The following is a 15,963-nucleotide window of genomic DNA, read 5'->3' as shown; positions in this document are numbered from 1 at the left end:
GTGCTTCTAATAATCTACATATTTAATTATTAGATCTTAGTTAACTTATGCCTCATCACAGCCCTCTTGCAGGGGATAAATCTGATTCTACTCATGATTTTTTTAAAATTCCTTTTTTTTAAAGTCAGCTCCACACCCAACGTGGGGTTTGAACTCACGACCCCAAGATCAATAGTTGCATGCTACAATGACTGAGCCATCCAGGCGCTCCTCTACTTGTAACTTTGAACTCACAACATTTCTTTCAGAAGCATTCCATAATTTTTTGCATCGTTCATACCATATGAATTTACCTATTGCCAGGAAGCTAAATAAACTTGCAAAGCGCATCAGCAGAGTAACAATATTTAGGCCCTTCCATATTGTAAACCTGTGAACAATTCACCACAGAGATTTATACGTGTGACTTATAGGTAGGAATAGGAGACAGTTGAATTAGTACATAAAGTTTTTATTTAAAGTTTTCCCCTTCCAAGCAAGCTTCATTTACACATTCTAATACTGTACAAAATTTACAATTTCTGTGACTTCTGTACTCACTTTTCATTTCTAATAGTTTGTGCCTTTCTGAAATACAGAAAGCTTTACTTATAGTTCTCATAAATGCTCTTATTTATTTTGGCTAGAAATAAAAAATAAATGAAGAACAAGCCTAAGGAAGGCGAATCTCCTCGTCTAAACTGGGACTTTCAGAAGAAATGGTAGCAGTTGGCGATCAAAGGTTCTGAAGCCGACCTTGTTCTCTTCAGGACGCCAGCTAGGACAGTGCCCTGCAAAGCACCGTCACTTTTTCTTGCCTTCTCTATATCATAGGTTTTCAAGGAAAAAGAAATGAAAGTTGATTGCACTGGAGATATATGTATATATATATATTTATATATATTTTTTTACAACGGATCCTTTGGATCTGAACATACAAATAAATACAAAAACAACAAAGATTGCACTTTACTGTAGAAACGGCATTAGATTCCAGCACACCCATCTAGCTTGACATGCTCCACGGTGAAAGCTTATCACCAAGGCATTTTTAATCTGTGGCTTCCCCACATTGTTGTTTCGAACGACACATTTGTTGGGGGATTCAACAACACCTCTGGCTGGTGAAAACTATTTTAGGCTGGTATTTACTCCTAACTGTTGTTGTTCCAGCTCTGAAGGGCTTGACGATCAAATTCATGCTCCTTCCGGTTTTGCTTTGTTGACCGGCAGCACTGAAAAACTATGTCCTGCTCTCCCGACCTTCTGCTCCTAAATTCCTCTTGCTTCTAAAACAGCTAGCAATCGCTCACCTAACTGAGCTCAGGCATCTTTGGTGATAACAAACAAATGTGATGAGTTGGAGAAAAATCAGGGTGAGTCGTGTGCTTTTCTAGAGCCGAATCTAGAGCCATTTCTAGAGCCAAAGGTGAGGAAGAGGGAGAAATATTTGTTAAGAGCTATGATTCATTCCTGTGGCTCTTTTAAGTTGTGTGTCTTAGGGACAGAGAGACAACTGAGATTGTACTTAAAAGAAATTATTCTTTCTTTTCATCCCTGAATTCCTGAAAGCAATCTCCCAGTTTCATTATGGGTTAAGTTTGGGTCAGATGTGTTACCCAACAGAATCTCTTCAATATTGTAAGAGCGACTTTGTCAGTCCTACCTTTTGAAGGAAATGACAGGTGTGTTCACTACCTTTTTATATACTGTAAAAAATGAGAAACCATAAGCCTCTGTGGAATGAACAGTGATGTAATATATTTTGTTTTAATCTTTCGTATAAAATTGAGGACACAGATTATGACCGGCTGGCCTGGAACCTACGGGGCAGAAAGCAATTGCTACAAGAGCCAACATCTTTCTCTTCTCTGATCCCATGAGGTGCTCTAAGGGGCAGAAGGTAAATGGAATGAAGGTCTATAGAAACAAACATGTTCCTCTTTAATCTTATATGATTTTCTATAACCGTGTTGCCTATGGAGTCTGTGAAGTAGCCACAGGTTAGGAATATAGAATCAAGTGGCGATTTCTGTAATGCAGTAGGTATTTTAGCGGGTCAAATTCTGAATCAGTCATGAACACAATATCCCCAAAACTCCAACACAGATCACATGCAGGTAGACTACAGTGCACAATACTGATCGTAGGTCTCTCTGGGGGCGCTCTTCGGTGTTTTATCTTTCTCCTTTTGAGAGTTAAAATCCACGTGAGGAGTTTTTGTAAAGCTGGGACAAGTTCAAACCAGTCTGAAATGGAAGAGTCTGTCACCACAGGAAGTTTTGTGTGATCCGAGTTACAGACACGGTATCTGTCCAAGAACGGGTCTTTTTCTTCTGTAGTTACTTGGAAATATCGTTAGAAACCAAGGGTGGGTTTCGGCAGTTGTACCATTAGAATGCACTGTTCCTAGTATAATCGTGATGTCACCCGTCATTGTCTCCTAGAATGTGATTCTGTTCATTCCAGGGTTTGCTGGTGTTATTTGTTGTAAGGTACACAGGCGGGCAGGATAACCGTCGCACAGGCGGGGCCTGCCAGTGGTTCCGCTACATCTCCTTCCAGTTCCATCCAGGTGCCTTTCTCCGGACAATAGCATATTGTGGATGACTTGTAGGCCCCCTGTAAGGGCAGAGCAGGGGGCATTTAGGGAAGAATGTTCAGAGAAGTGCAATGGCGATCTTACTTATCACATGTACATCGGAAAGAAAACACCAATTCTCGGCTCTTGCTCAAAAGTTCCAAATGAAAGCTGTGGAGTTTAAACTGTTTCATTTGAAGGGAAAATTTGAGATTCACAAGATTTCAAAATCTGTGTGTATGTGTACGTGTGTGTAATTAATAATAAAAGTCAAGTGCCTACAACACCTCAGTGATCAGCAAATCCTTTAAAAGAACTGACCAAAAATTGGATCTTTATCTAGCCAGTTTAAGTGAAAAAAAAACTCATCCTCAATTTTCAAATAATTTCAGTAAATTGGATTTGAGATTGTTGCCTCACTTTTCCATTTTTATTTTACTACTGTAGAGAGAGCTGGCATTCAAAACTAGCTTAAAATAAACTGGAAAAGTGGGCTTGCCAACTTCTTTGCACATTGATTGACTGATTGATTTTCAAGTGGTCACATGAGAAATAAAAAATGTCTTTAATGGTGTTTCCTTTGTCAACGTCTGGGGGTAGTGCTTGTGTAACATTTCCCTCCCAAAACTGGAGGCGTTTGGTTTTTATCATAGGCAAAAATCAAAACTTCCAACCAATCTAGTCATTAGTTTTTGAAAGCGTACTCTTATAATACCAACCCACAACTAAGAAAATATAAAAACAGTCATCATTTAAAAAATGAGTATGTAGACCACACAGCCCTACGTGTCTCCTAATGTGATGTAATTCCAACTACATGGTCACCTCCTCAGGTGTTCTTGACAAAAGAGAAAAAAAAAAAAAAAGAAAGAACAAAAGAAATTTTAAAGAGAAAAAAGCTGAGCTTAATTATTAAGTCCTTATGTCTAACTCTCCATTTTATAGGAAATACAGAAGACAGACTATTTTAAATGACATCACAAGGTAGTCATTAGTCCATTCCAGAATGTCAGCTATTCTCTATGATAACTAACTGATCCTGGTGTTTTGTTTTTTTTCCCCTACAAGTTAATGGTATGGAAGAAGAAGTAGAGTGGGGTAATTTTCCAGATTGCAAGAGATGGATGAGATATAATAACCAAATACAAGTGAGACTGTTGGATCCTAACTTGAACATATCAACTTGAATATACATTTCAATAGGAAACATTTGAATATAGATTAGATACAAAGGAATTATTGTTAATTTTATTGGGTGTGATGATGGTATGTTTACATACATGAATAATTTTTTTTAAAGATAAATCCTGAAGCATTTAGGGCGAAATAATATGATGTCTAGAACTTGCTTCAGACTGCTTCAGACTGCTTCAGCCAAAATTTTTAAAAGAGAGGACAGACGTGGGGCGCCTGGGTGGCACAGCGGTTAAGCGTCTGCCTTCGGCTCAGGGTGTGATCCCGGCGTTATGGGATCGAGCCCCACATCAGGCTCCTCCGCTATGAGCCTGCTTCTTCCTCTCCCACTCCCCCTGCTTGTGTTCCCTCTCTCGCTGGCTGTCTCTCTCTCTGTCAAATAAATAAATAAAATCCTTAAAAAAAAAAAAGAGAGGACAGATAAAGTATGGCCAAATCTTGATGGATGTGGAAGGTGGATGCTGGGTTAACCAGAGTCCAGTGTACTCTCGCTTTCTGTGTGAGCTTGGACATTTTCGTGATAAAGACTGGGCAAAGTGCCAAGCAATGGCCCATTATATATCCTAAAGAGAATTTGTGGATATTTAACAGTTTCTTGTTTTCAGACCTCCCTGGTCAGAAACTTTTCGGACAATTCAAACGATTTGACAAACTATGCAAACAATTTCAACAGAACGTTTGTAAAACCACTTCAGTCTCACTTTTAGTTGGAAAGCCAGAATCACAAAAGCATGGGGATAGGAGAAAAGTGGAGAGCAACCACATTTTGGGATACGGTTGATCAGAAAGCAAGCTAGCTGGACAGCAACCACACTGATTCTTTTTTATTACTTGAAGTAACTTACGGCTTGAATACAAGCATGATACTCTTCAACTTTTTTTTTAAGATTTAATTTAATTAATTAATTTAGTTGAGAGAGAGCAAGAGTGAGAGAGCACAAGCAGAGGAGGGAGCAGCAGAGGAAGAGGGAGAAGCAGGCTCCCCACTGAGCAGGGAGCCTGATGTGGGACTTGATCCCAGGTCCCCGCGATCACGACCTGAGCTGAAGGCAGATGCTTAACTGACTGAGCCACCCAGGCGCCCCCAAGCATGATACTCTTAAAAAGGTTTTTGTGTAGATGGTAACACACATGGGGGGACACACAAGGAACGAACGAAGCAGAAAGAAGGAGGGTGAGGTAAATGTGGACACATACCATACTCCAGCTGTAGCCTCCCACAAGGTAGATGCTGTCATCTAGCACCGCACAGCCAGGACCACTTCGACCCTCCAAGATGGGAGTTTGGAGAATATTCCACTGGTCACCTTTTGGGTCATAGCATTCCACTAGCATTACATCGAGGTGGGAGAAACCTAAGTGACATAGCAAAATGCAACCACATAAGAATAAACTCTCAGTGTCCTGATGCAAGGCTAGGGCTTCTTTTTTAAAAAGCTCTAGAACCAAGAAATAGACAATTGTGTCTTTAAAGAGACAATAGTATAAATTTACTAGTGAAATTGGGAGACATGTTACAGAGACCTCAAACAAGCAAACTCTGGGTATTTCCAATTAATTCAAAGCAAGAATGTCTGACTTGATGTCATTGGTAAACGTTGATTATATGGGGGTAGTTCTTAATTTAAAATGTTTACTAAAACCTTATTAAAAAGGATTAAAATAATGAAAAGCAAGCATTTTATAGAGTGCTTATGATAAGCTGGTTGTCTGCCAAGTGCTTTATGCAGATGAATTCACTTAATTCCCCTCAACCACCCACTGAGATAGTCATGCCATTATGTTCATTTTACAGATGAGAAAACTGAGGGACAGAGAGAGGGAATGACTTGAATAAGTCACACAGCCAGCAAGTAGACAGGCTGAGGTTGAAACTCAGGCAAACAGGCATCGGAGCTCATATTCTTACAGACTAAACTGTACAGCTTTTCCTAAAAGAATATTTAACTCTCTCAAAATGTTTTAATTAACTAAAAACATGGTGTTCAGGATCTTTTACCTTTTTAACACTTTATGTTTATAAACAACTATGATGATGTGAATGGTTTCCAATATCTAGTAAGGATCAAGGTAGAGTAGGGGGTGAACTTCGGCTGAGGGCTTCTCCTCTCACCTCTGATGAAGTTTCTCAGTGGCTGGGGCAGTAAGAAGGTTGCAGAGAACAACTTAAGTTCTTGGACTCCACTGGGGCCCTGCTTTTAATTTAGGAAGTCAAAAATCCATAGGGGGAGAGCATCATGGTCCCCGAGCAGACCAAATCCTTAGTAATATTTTTCTTCTATTTAAATGCATGCAATGGATATTTGCTAGCTGACAATTACAATGCATACACTAACTTAATCAACCTACTGCACTCTTTAAAGTCATTGAGAAGATAGACCAAAAAGTAAAATAATTTTCATTCTGGAGGAGGTGGACAAATTATTTCAGGCCACTAACTTCTTACGTAAAATAAATCACATAGCTTTGGGAATAGTAGAATGAAGGGCTTACTGGAATTTTGTGGTATATTCATTTCCTTTACTATTAAGATTATTGATGATAATATACGTGAATGAGGCAAATACCCAGTTCTGAAGTTCTAGTGCCATCACGGGGGGATACGTATGCCTTCTCTGTGCCCAGTACATATGTTATATACGTCGACTGTAAGCCTCACAAAAACTGCAAGGAAAGGATAATTATCCCTCTTTTATAGACATGAGGTTGAGTGCCTTGAGTAAGACCACAGAGCTGCGAGTGCACAACTGGGACCCAGACCCATACCTCTAAGCCATAATGCCTCCCTGAGCCAACCTAATTTGATGTGTGTGTGTGTTATTTCTCATTTAGGTTTTCATTCCCCAAACCTCTCTGTTCTAGTATAACCTCAAACATTAAGAGTTCCTAGAATGTTTGTCATTATTATGCAAAAGAAATGAGCAGAAATCACATTTTAATGTAGAAAGCTACAAAGTTAATACCGTATACAAATATTTTGATGGAATGGTGTATGGATTGAAATGAAGGAGCACTAGTGAGAGAGAAAAGGAATAAAACGGGAAGCGTTACAAGCAGCGAAGACAATCTCCCACTGAGGAGAGCACGAAGACGAGCAGCTTCGATCAGGATACTGACATTTCGGACCGAATATGGACTTGGACATAGTTACATCAACATTACGCCTGCGTGGTCTTTATTACCTTAGGGGTACATATATATACGAGGAAAACCAGAAAGGAATGTCGACATCTACCCTATTCTTTAGACGGCTGTACTATGGAAAAATAAATGCACACATGGGCCTTAGCTACTACACTCGATGGCCTGTTTCTCGTTTGGTTCAATTCCAAGGATCATGGCAGGTCGGAGCTGGAGGAGATTTCAGAGATCATCTAGACCAGTTTCTTCATTTTCCGGTGAGGAGACTGCGGCCCGAAGCAGTTCGCGACTCTTCTTAACACCAGAGTTCTGTGTCCCTGTCGCACCCTGTGTAGTGCGCATGCGCATAAAATCACACGCGCACAGAAACTACAGGAAGTTGTCATCGACATATAAGGAGAAGGAAAGGAGCCCAAACAAAACCCTAAAAATCCCATGTTTTAAATATTTTTTATTCATAAAGCAAACAAAGAATTCGAGAGTCCTAGAAGGTTTGGTATTCAACTCTTCAAAGAAATAATTCTAAATTTAGACATGAAATTCTACGAAATGTTTTCTTTAAGAAAAATCATGTATTAGCTTCTTTGTGCAGCTGTGACTGAAGTTCTTTATGATTACTACAAAAAACAATTTTCTGGAAAAAATTTATTACTATAACTTTGGTGATAAGGAATAATTTATTTTACTGAATTCGTTGTTACAACAAATTGTTTGTGCTTTTCAGTTATTAATGCTCTCGTTTTTTACTTTCTATTGACATCATTATTCATTTCTTTAATGTGTGTGGTAACTTAAAAATAATCCTATCTGCAGAGGAGCCAAAAAAAAATGCCTGCCCAAGGGTACAGCTAATTTACAGAGTTGGTTTTATTTGGTCAACTGGTTTTTTACTTGGTTAACTATGATTATCTAATGAGAAACCCCCTTAGCAAGAAACATGAGATGCAAATGATATTGTGATCTAAGGAAAAAAAAAAAAAGACCTTTCAAATGATTTCCTCCAATTGCATACAAGCGATCATTCATTACAGCCAAAGTGTGGATGGCGCGTTTGGTGTTCATATCTTGTTTTCGAGCCCAGACATCCATTACAGGGTCATAGCAATATAGCCATGGGACATATTCCCCGTTGTGCACACCCCCTGCGAATTAAACATATACATACAAGTCAAGAAAGTGCCTTGGAACTGAACTTTGTCACCGAAAGTGGAGGAATGACTTGCCTGAAATATATATTTTCCCATTGTGCACCGCTCCTGCGTGAGCTGCCAGAGGCTGTGGCAAAGAGGACACGTAACGCCATTCGTTTGTTTCTAGGTTGTAGCACTCCACGCTGGACAAATAGCCAGTTTCGTTCCTTCCCCCAATAACGTATAAATGTTTGTCCAACCGACATGCATAGAAACTGGCTCGTCTACAAGGAAAATAACAACCCACCATAAATCACAAAAGAAATTCAGTCAGGCAAGGGAGGTCCATCCTGCCTTAGAAAGGGTTGCAGGGATTTGGAAATCACACATAAATCTGAGGCCTTTACAGTAATCGTATGCAATGCTCACTCCGTTAACATTTTGGTATTCAAGTAACAGTAGAGGAGAAATTCACCAACTCTGTTTCAGCTCCTTTTATCTTGCTTTTTTATACACTGTTAAAGTGTTCACTAATGTTTGGGATATTTGGTACCTTGTAAGGATATCACAGCTCAGTAAGACAAAGTGAAAAATGAGGTAGATAATGTAACAATAATAAATTATCTTGACATTCACTTTTTTCATGGTCCTTCAAGGGTCATTGTTCCCAATTTATAAGAGAACTACATCATCAAAATTTTTCTTCAATTATCATTTTTTTTCCTTCCCAGTACTACTGCAAATAGAGAAACTTTTGTGAACTGAAGTTAGTGTTGAAATTTTGCTCTTACATAACCTATTGTAGGAATTTCAGTGATATGGCTTTTGGTGTTGTTTCTTACAAAGCTACAGGATAGTTTTTAGTCTCTTCTCAAGAGAGGCAATTTATCAAATTTTCCCATTATGCCTTCAAAGGCCAAAGACACCAGCTGTGTTGGAAGGACTGGAGACAGGGAGACCAATTCTGAGGCAGACCATAAGATAGGAGTGAGATATTGAGGACCTGAATTAGAGTTTTATGGAAGACATACAAGGGCTGATGCCACAGATTCTTTAAAGGAAGATGTAAGACCTGGGAACTAGTAAGACATGAGAGCTGAGGGAGAACACATGTTCAAAGGGGACTCAAAAATTTGGAGTTAGGATGACTGCGTTGATATGTTGAGCAAGTCCCTGACCCTTTGTTTCTTTTATCTCATTGCTGCTACTGGAATAATATACTTTATGGGGATAACATGTGGTCCAATACTGAATAAGTTCAGTTGGTAAGTGCCAGCCCCTCAGAGAATGTAATTTGTTTGATGAATGTGCGGTCTTCATAAAAATTAGTGCCAAGACTCTTGGGCAATGTGACTAGCAAGATCAAGAGTCCTAGAGGTTTTTTTCAGGAGATTTTCCAAGTCGTGTTTACAAAGTGCCGCCACCTCTGGGAAGCAGTATACAGCAGCTTGATTAAGTTTAGTCTCTGGAACAGATCGCCTGGCTACATGATTTCTTGGATGTGTGACCTTTGACACGTGACTCAATCCCTCTCAGCCTCGGATTGCTCATCTGTAACAGGGGGGTGTTAATGGCACCTTCCTTACGGGGTTATTTGCAAATACATATGTAAAATGCTGTCCTAGTGTCCCGCGTTTGGTTCATGGTTTGGAACCATCAGTTAACATTACCCAGCTAAAACGGTTTTAAAAAATCAGCCATCAAGATGTTTGCAAGGAAACTTTTCCTAGTAATATTTTAAATAACAGTTAAATTCTTTCATGTTTAGTTAGGTGATTTATTACCATATGGGTAATGGTATATGTTATAGATGGTGATGTATTCCGTTTTTTTTTTTCATTTTTTCCAGCTTTCTTGAGGGATAATTGCCAAATAAAATTGTAATATATTTCAAGTTCAACTGCAGTGATTTGATATATGCATACATTGTGGAAGGACTCCCACAATCAAGTGAATTGACACATCCATGACCTCACAGAGCCACTTTTTTTTGGTGAGAACACTTAAGATTTACTCTCTTAGCAAATTTCAGATGTGCAGTACAATATTAACTACAGTCATTGTGTTACACATTAGATACTCGGAACCTTTTCATCTTTTAACTGAGAGTGTATACCTTTGACCAACTTCTCCTCATTTCCCTCATCCCCTAGCAACTAGCAACAACCATTTGTTCTGTTTCTGTAAGTTTGACTTTTTTTTTTTTTTGTAAATTCCACATATAAGTGATACCATGCAATATGTGTCATTCTCTGTTTGGCTTCTGTCACTTTGCAAAATGGCCTTCAATTTCATCCATGTTGTCATAAATGGCAGTATTTCCTTTTTATATGGCTAAATAAGATTCCATTGTACATATACGCCACCTTTTCTTTATCTATTCATCTGTTGATAGACACTTAGGTTGTTTCTATATCTTGGCTATTGTGAATAATGCTGCAATGAACATGGGAGTAGAGATACCCCTTCAAGATGTTGATTTTGTCTTCTTTGCATATAAAATCAGAAGTGGGATTGCTGGATCATATAGTTCAGTGTTTTTTTTTAATAGTCCTGAAACTGTTAGCATCAGTGATCATTTTAGAGCAAAATTCTGGCTCTGTTTGTTTTCTTCTGTATTTTCTTGATGCTTTTGAAAGAAATATGTGCTGTGGAAAATTCAGAAGGATGATGAAGAACAACAATGATGGGGAAAGGAGGAAGGAAAATAAAGAGCAGGTGTGGGATTTCTTAGAGTAAGTCTTGTGAACTGGGCCCTCTGGGTCTTCTGAGGGGTCCAGGAAGCTCTGAAATTACAATACAATTATAACAAAATGTTGCATATACAGGTTTTGCACATGTGCCTTTTTGGAGAAAATGTTTGTTTGGAGAAAGTTATTTGGAAGAAGCTTTTAATCAGATTATCAGAGTAATCATTAATCTAAACATTTTGGGATTTCCTATTACAGAGAAGTAAAAACCCATTTAAATATAATATATGTTAAATATAATATTAGGTTATAAACATTAGGTTAAAAACAGTTGCAAAATTAAGTGCCCACAGATGTCCACTGCTTCCTTCTACTTCTCCAGCCGGATTTCAGTTGTTCTCTCATTGAATATGATGGGTCCCAGTTGTCTTACAAGTGCTTTTACCTTCTGAGTTAAAATGTTTCATTGAAAAGACTGACATGTCTACAAGAAGAGACCGAAGGAACACAGATATTTCTTTGCACCGTGGACACAAGAGTACGTCACTATCCCTCTTCCATATGATGATTCTAAAACAAGTCTTAGAGCCTCTGAAATAATTTTACTAAGGGGCCATGCTTAAATAATTTGAACTACGTAGGCTGTAAGGTGCTGCGTTCTTCTCTGCGCTATATACTGGTCTAGAAGAGAAAATGCCTGTTAGTCATGACAAGTATAAAAACTCTCCATTAAATACGTTTAGATAATGAGGAATAAGAGCAAGATTTCCTCATGGTAGTGTGAACTCCTTTCATCTAGTCTAAATTGTTCTCTCACTTTTTCTGTCCTGGTTCCTTCCTTCCTCAGTGACATTGAGTGAGCCTGTCAGAACTTGCTCTTTTTTTAGCCAAGATTTTCTTAATTTGATGCTTCATGTGTACTCCTGGCTTTATCCACACAGTGTCACTGTTAGGATCTAAATGGGAAAAAAAATCAGTAGGTTTCACTTCCTGACAAAAAGTGTATTTTTATGTAGAAATTCCAATAGTGAAGATTCTGAGCCTCGGACTTACTCCCTTGCATGCCCAAAGTGAGAATTCATGAAATGCATTATAGGAGGACTGGATAGTTAATGGTCTGTCAGCAACTGTGAACATTTGCTCCAGGCTAAAATTTTACCATACCAGGTCTTTCTTGGGAGTGTTCCCTGCCCCTCCTCCCCACATAAAGAACATAGGATTAGGCTATTTGGGGCTTTTTTTTGAAAAGTAAATTCCAGATTACTGAAGATTTTTAAATGGGATTACACTATGTGTTTCAAATTGTTCCTTTCTCCCTCCTCCAGCCCTTCCTGGCCCAACGCCAGAGGCAATATTCAATGTATTGTGATAAGTTAAAAAAGACTACCAGCAACTTCTACAAACATACTTTGAACCCTGCGTGTTGTACAGGTCTTTACTAGTTCTTTCTGACCCTTTGGGTGGTCAATTTATTTCCCAAAGCATGAGACTGAATGACTACAACCTTATCTCGGCTTGAATTCTTGACTTTCACCATCAGGTTAAAAACGGCAACAGATTTTTCAAACAGAATATTGTTTCACATTGTTTCTTGTAAGGATTCTAGAAATGAAATTTCTAAATTTGGAAACAATTTTTTATGTATTTGCTTCTAGCTCTTCTCTTACTTTGTGAAATATAAACTTCATCGTTGGTGCTCTCCAAACTGCTTTTTCTTTTTCATCTTTTTTTTTTTTCTAGACTAGGTAGGGGGTAAGATTTCCATATGAATAATACCCAAAATGTCTATTTTTACTGGAAAAAATGTGAAGTCACCAAAGCATTTCTATTGATCCTAGTTTCAATTTTTAACCTCTTCTTTTCACTAAAAAATCAAATCCTACATCTGAGACCAAAACAACTCAGTAGCATTACCTTTAAATTTATATTTTCCTGCAATCAGTTCATAGGTAGCAGGGATGCAATTCATCAGTTAGTTGAGTAAACCTAGAAGCAGTGTGCCCATCTCCCTGTTGAACTGGGTGGGGGGGGGTATTCTGCACTTTTATTATAACACTCCTTGGGAAGCTATGATTAGATAAGATATCCTAGGAGTCTGTCCAGCCAGCAAGAAGAGTGGGTTACCCCAGAGGTGGTTTTCAACATGTTTCTATTATTCTCAGTTTGGTAATTTCTCAGCATAACCACTTCTCAGCTGTTTGGTAGCCACTAAAGGAAGGAGGGAGGTGGGAGAACTTCTGGTGAGCCTGATTCATGATCTATACAATGCAGAATTAACTCATTCAAATGTTTCCAGAAACTTCTTTTTGGATCTGAAGGGTGTCTCATATATTTTCTTCTTTATTTTTCTTCTTCGTTTAATCACCAATTAAGCCACACCGGTCACTGATCCTACTTGATACTTAGAATAGAGGCTTGGCAATGACAGAAAAATTTCATTTTAAGTTATGGATTGCTGCCTGGATCAACCAACCCATAGGAGATCTGGAGCTAGAAGATTGACTGGGCATTTGTGAGATCTGCCTTTTCCCACTCAGCTCTGTAAGGAGCTCTTTATTTGGTCTATCGAGTTGATTGTTCTAAATCTAAAAGAAAACTTCTCTTACTAGGGACCTGACATGATATACCATAATGACTTAGAAAGAAACGTTAAACAGTCCATCCTGTCAACGGTGGCTGCCGGGTGCCGACAGACCATGGCAGGTCTTTTTATCAGGTCAATGAGCTGCTAAAAATTGTCTAAGTAGGACCCTGCCATGATAGGCCATAGTGCCTCAGAGGAAGTCATTATAGAATATCAAGTAAACAATACACATTTAAAAAAATTACTAATTAGGTTTTGCAGCAATACTTCTCATCCTTAGGGGCTCTACAGTGAGATAATTGACCGCGACGTGAGTTATGCCTCCCAAACCGAAGGCGTGAAGGTTAATTATCGTGGTGTGCAGCCCCCAGCAAAGGGGCCGTGGAGATGAGATGCTGCCACTTCAAACCTATTACTGGTATTTATTTTAAAAATATTTGTTTAAATAAAACTTTCTGGAATGGTTTTGATTAAAGGGTAAAGTGATGCAGCCACAGTAAGGGCAACCAAGAACTAACCCCAAAGGGAGAGAACCAAGGCGCACTGGAGAAAGGCCTCTGGACGCTGCCAGGCACACGGGTGTGCACCAGAGGGGGACGGAGAAGTTTGTCAGTTTTGTTAACTGACCTAGGATCATTTCTCGAGGTCCCTGTGAGCTACACGGTCCTAGAAGTGTCTGTGGTCCTTATATTGTGCCTCATCATTTCCAATGTATAATTTTTAGTTTCCTTAAAGAGGGCTTTACTCTATTTATAGGGAATAGAGCATTTGACACGGAGTTTTCTCCTTGCATTGACGCATACTGCCTTGCCGCAGTAATGCACATTTTTGAATAAATGATATTACCCGAACACTTCCTGTTCACTTGGAATTCATGATTAAGGATCTAAGTTGATCTTAGTGTAATCTAATTGAGTGTTTATAAAAGAGATGTTAAGGTGAAGAGTCATGAGGGAAACAGGAAAGAAAATCATTGCTTCAAAAATTCAGAGCAGAAGAAGAAATAGGTTGCAGCTTATTGCTATTATATTGGATACTTGGCTCAAGAGGGTGCTGAAGTATTATTTGAAAAGAATCAAAAGCTCAAAATTTATTAATATTTTTTCAATGCTTTTATTTATTTATTTGACAGACAGAGCCAGACAGCACAAGCAGGGGTGCAGGGGAATGGCGGAGAGAGAGGGAGAAGCAGGCTCCCTGCTTGGGACCCTGATGCGGGGCTGGATCTCAGGACCCTGGGATCATGACCTGAGCTGAAGGCAGATGCTTAACTGACTGAGTCACCCAGGTGCCCTGAGTGCTCAAAATTTAGCACAAATGGGAATCGGCATGGGCATGTTAAGATGTGGCCTCGTGTAGGTAACAGCAGGAGAGGCAAAATCTGTGTGAATGTAGTAGCTGCTTGTCCCTTGGCAGCTAGGAGATGGGGGTGAGATAAACACCAAATACATCAAAAATGAGATGACAGCTTGCAAAACTATTTTTTTAAAAGCTAACAAAGGACCTGTTCTTGGATGTATGATGGGAGGATAGTTGAGAGGGCAAATGTCAAGGATTTGAGTTAGTGAGACTTGAAAATTTAATACTGCAATTTCCACTTCAAAATGGACACCATTGTAAGGGTGGTGTTTTATATTTCATTCATCGGATTTAAGTCTATTATCACCGAGAAAAGTGGGAGAGGCAGTGCTATTTTAGCTCCAATCGCCAAAAAACCAAAGCAATGTAATAACGGAAGACAAGTCAACAATGTTTTTCTTCCTTCATTAGGACCAATAAATTGACCTATTTTATTATTTTTCTCCATTGAGTTAACAAAGTACTTACTCTAAATTGGCCAGGCCAAACTTTGCATTTTGACTCATATATCTTTCATTGACTCCATTTAGCATAATTTATCACAGAAAACCATTCAGCACCCATGCTTCCTGCAAAGCTGCTACAAATATTTCAGACATAAGAAATGAACACTTACCTTTCTTGCATGGGTGGAAGTTGTATCCAGCTATTAAATCGAGGATCATATCGGCTGACAAAATTTGTACTGTGTTTTCCTGTAAAAATATATTTGAGACATTTAAAACTTCGATTCCTTTGTTGTTTTGCACATTTAATAGTGTTTATAGGATGTCTCTGTTCTCAGGTGTTAACACACAGACGAATTAAGCGCAGGGACTACCTAACACAGTCTGAGAAGCAGTAAGTCAGGGAAAAATAAATGTGCCAGCTCAACGATTTTCTCTTTTTTCTTCTCTTCCCCTCCATTTTTCCTTTTCTTTCTTTTTTCTTTTTTGGAAGGAGTCAGCATAAAACCATATCAGCCATGAGAATAAAAGCAAGTATGTTTATCAAACCAGTTTTGCCGCACAATTAGGGGACAAATTTCTGGGTTTTGGTATTTCTGTGTTTTAAAAGCATGAAGTTATTGTCTGTAAATAATCAGTTCCAGAGACTACCTTGTGTGATATCTCTGGTGAGAGCCCTTTTTTTAATGATCCAGGAACCTCGCAGTGGTTGAGTCAGCTCTCTCCCCGTGGAAATAACAGCGATCACTAGAATAAGAGTTTGCTTTAGGAAATCGGGTTTAGCCTACGCATGTCACGTTAGTTCTGTGTGTGTGTTTGGGGGAAGCACGGTTGCAGGGACATGTGCTGACATGGGAAA

The 15,963-nt window shown here is 38.9% G+C and overlaps 1 protein-coding gene across 1 annotated transcript in view; it reads right to left on the bottom strand.

The window, feature by feature from the left end:
• Window positions 1-454: 454 nt before the first annotated feature.
• Window positions 455-15,963, bottom strand: part of KLHL14 (kelch like family member 14) — a 99,424-nt gene continuing 83,915 nt past the window's right edge. Inside the window, exons 5-9 of the mRNA XM_045781888.2 lie at window positions 15,275-15,353; window positions 8,119-8,309; window positions 7,879-8,037; window positions 4,952-5,109; window positions 455-2,601 (exon numbers count right to left, since the gene is read on the bottom strand). Of these exons, the coding sequence (XP_045637844.1) occupies window positions 2,461-2,601; window positions 4,952-5,109; window positions 7,879-8,037; window positions 8,119-8,309; window positions 15,275-15,353 (728 nt within the window). The 3' untranslated portion in view covers window positions 455-2,460. The remainder of the gene's footprint in view (window positions 2,602-4,951; window positions 5,110-7,878; window positions 8,038-8,118; window positions 8,310-15,274; window positions 15,354-15,963) is intronic.

Source organism: Ursus americanus, chromosome 19 (genome assembly GCF_024610735.1).
Source record: "Ursus americanus isolate L20-20 chromosome 19, mUrsAme1.1.p, whole genome shotgun sequence".
NCBI lineage: Eukaryota > Metazoa > Chordata > Mammalia > Carnivora > Ursidae > Ursus > Ursus americanus.
Note: the sequence above shows the minus strand (reverse complement) of the source record. Positions and strands in the feature narration are given on the sequence as shown.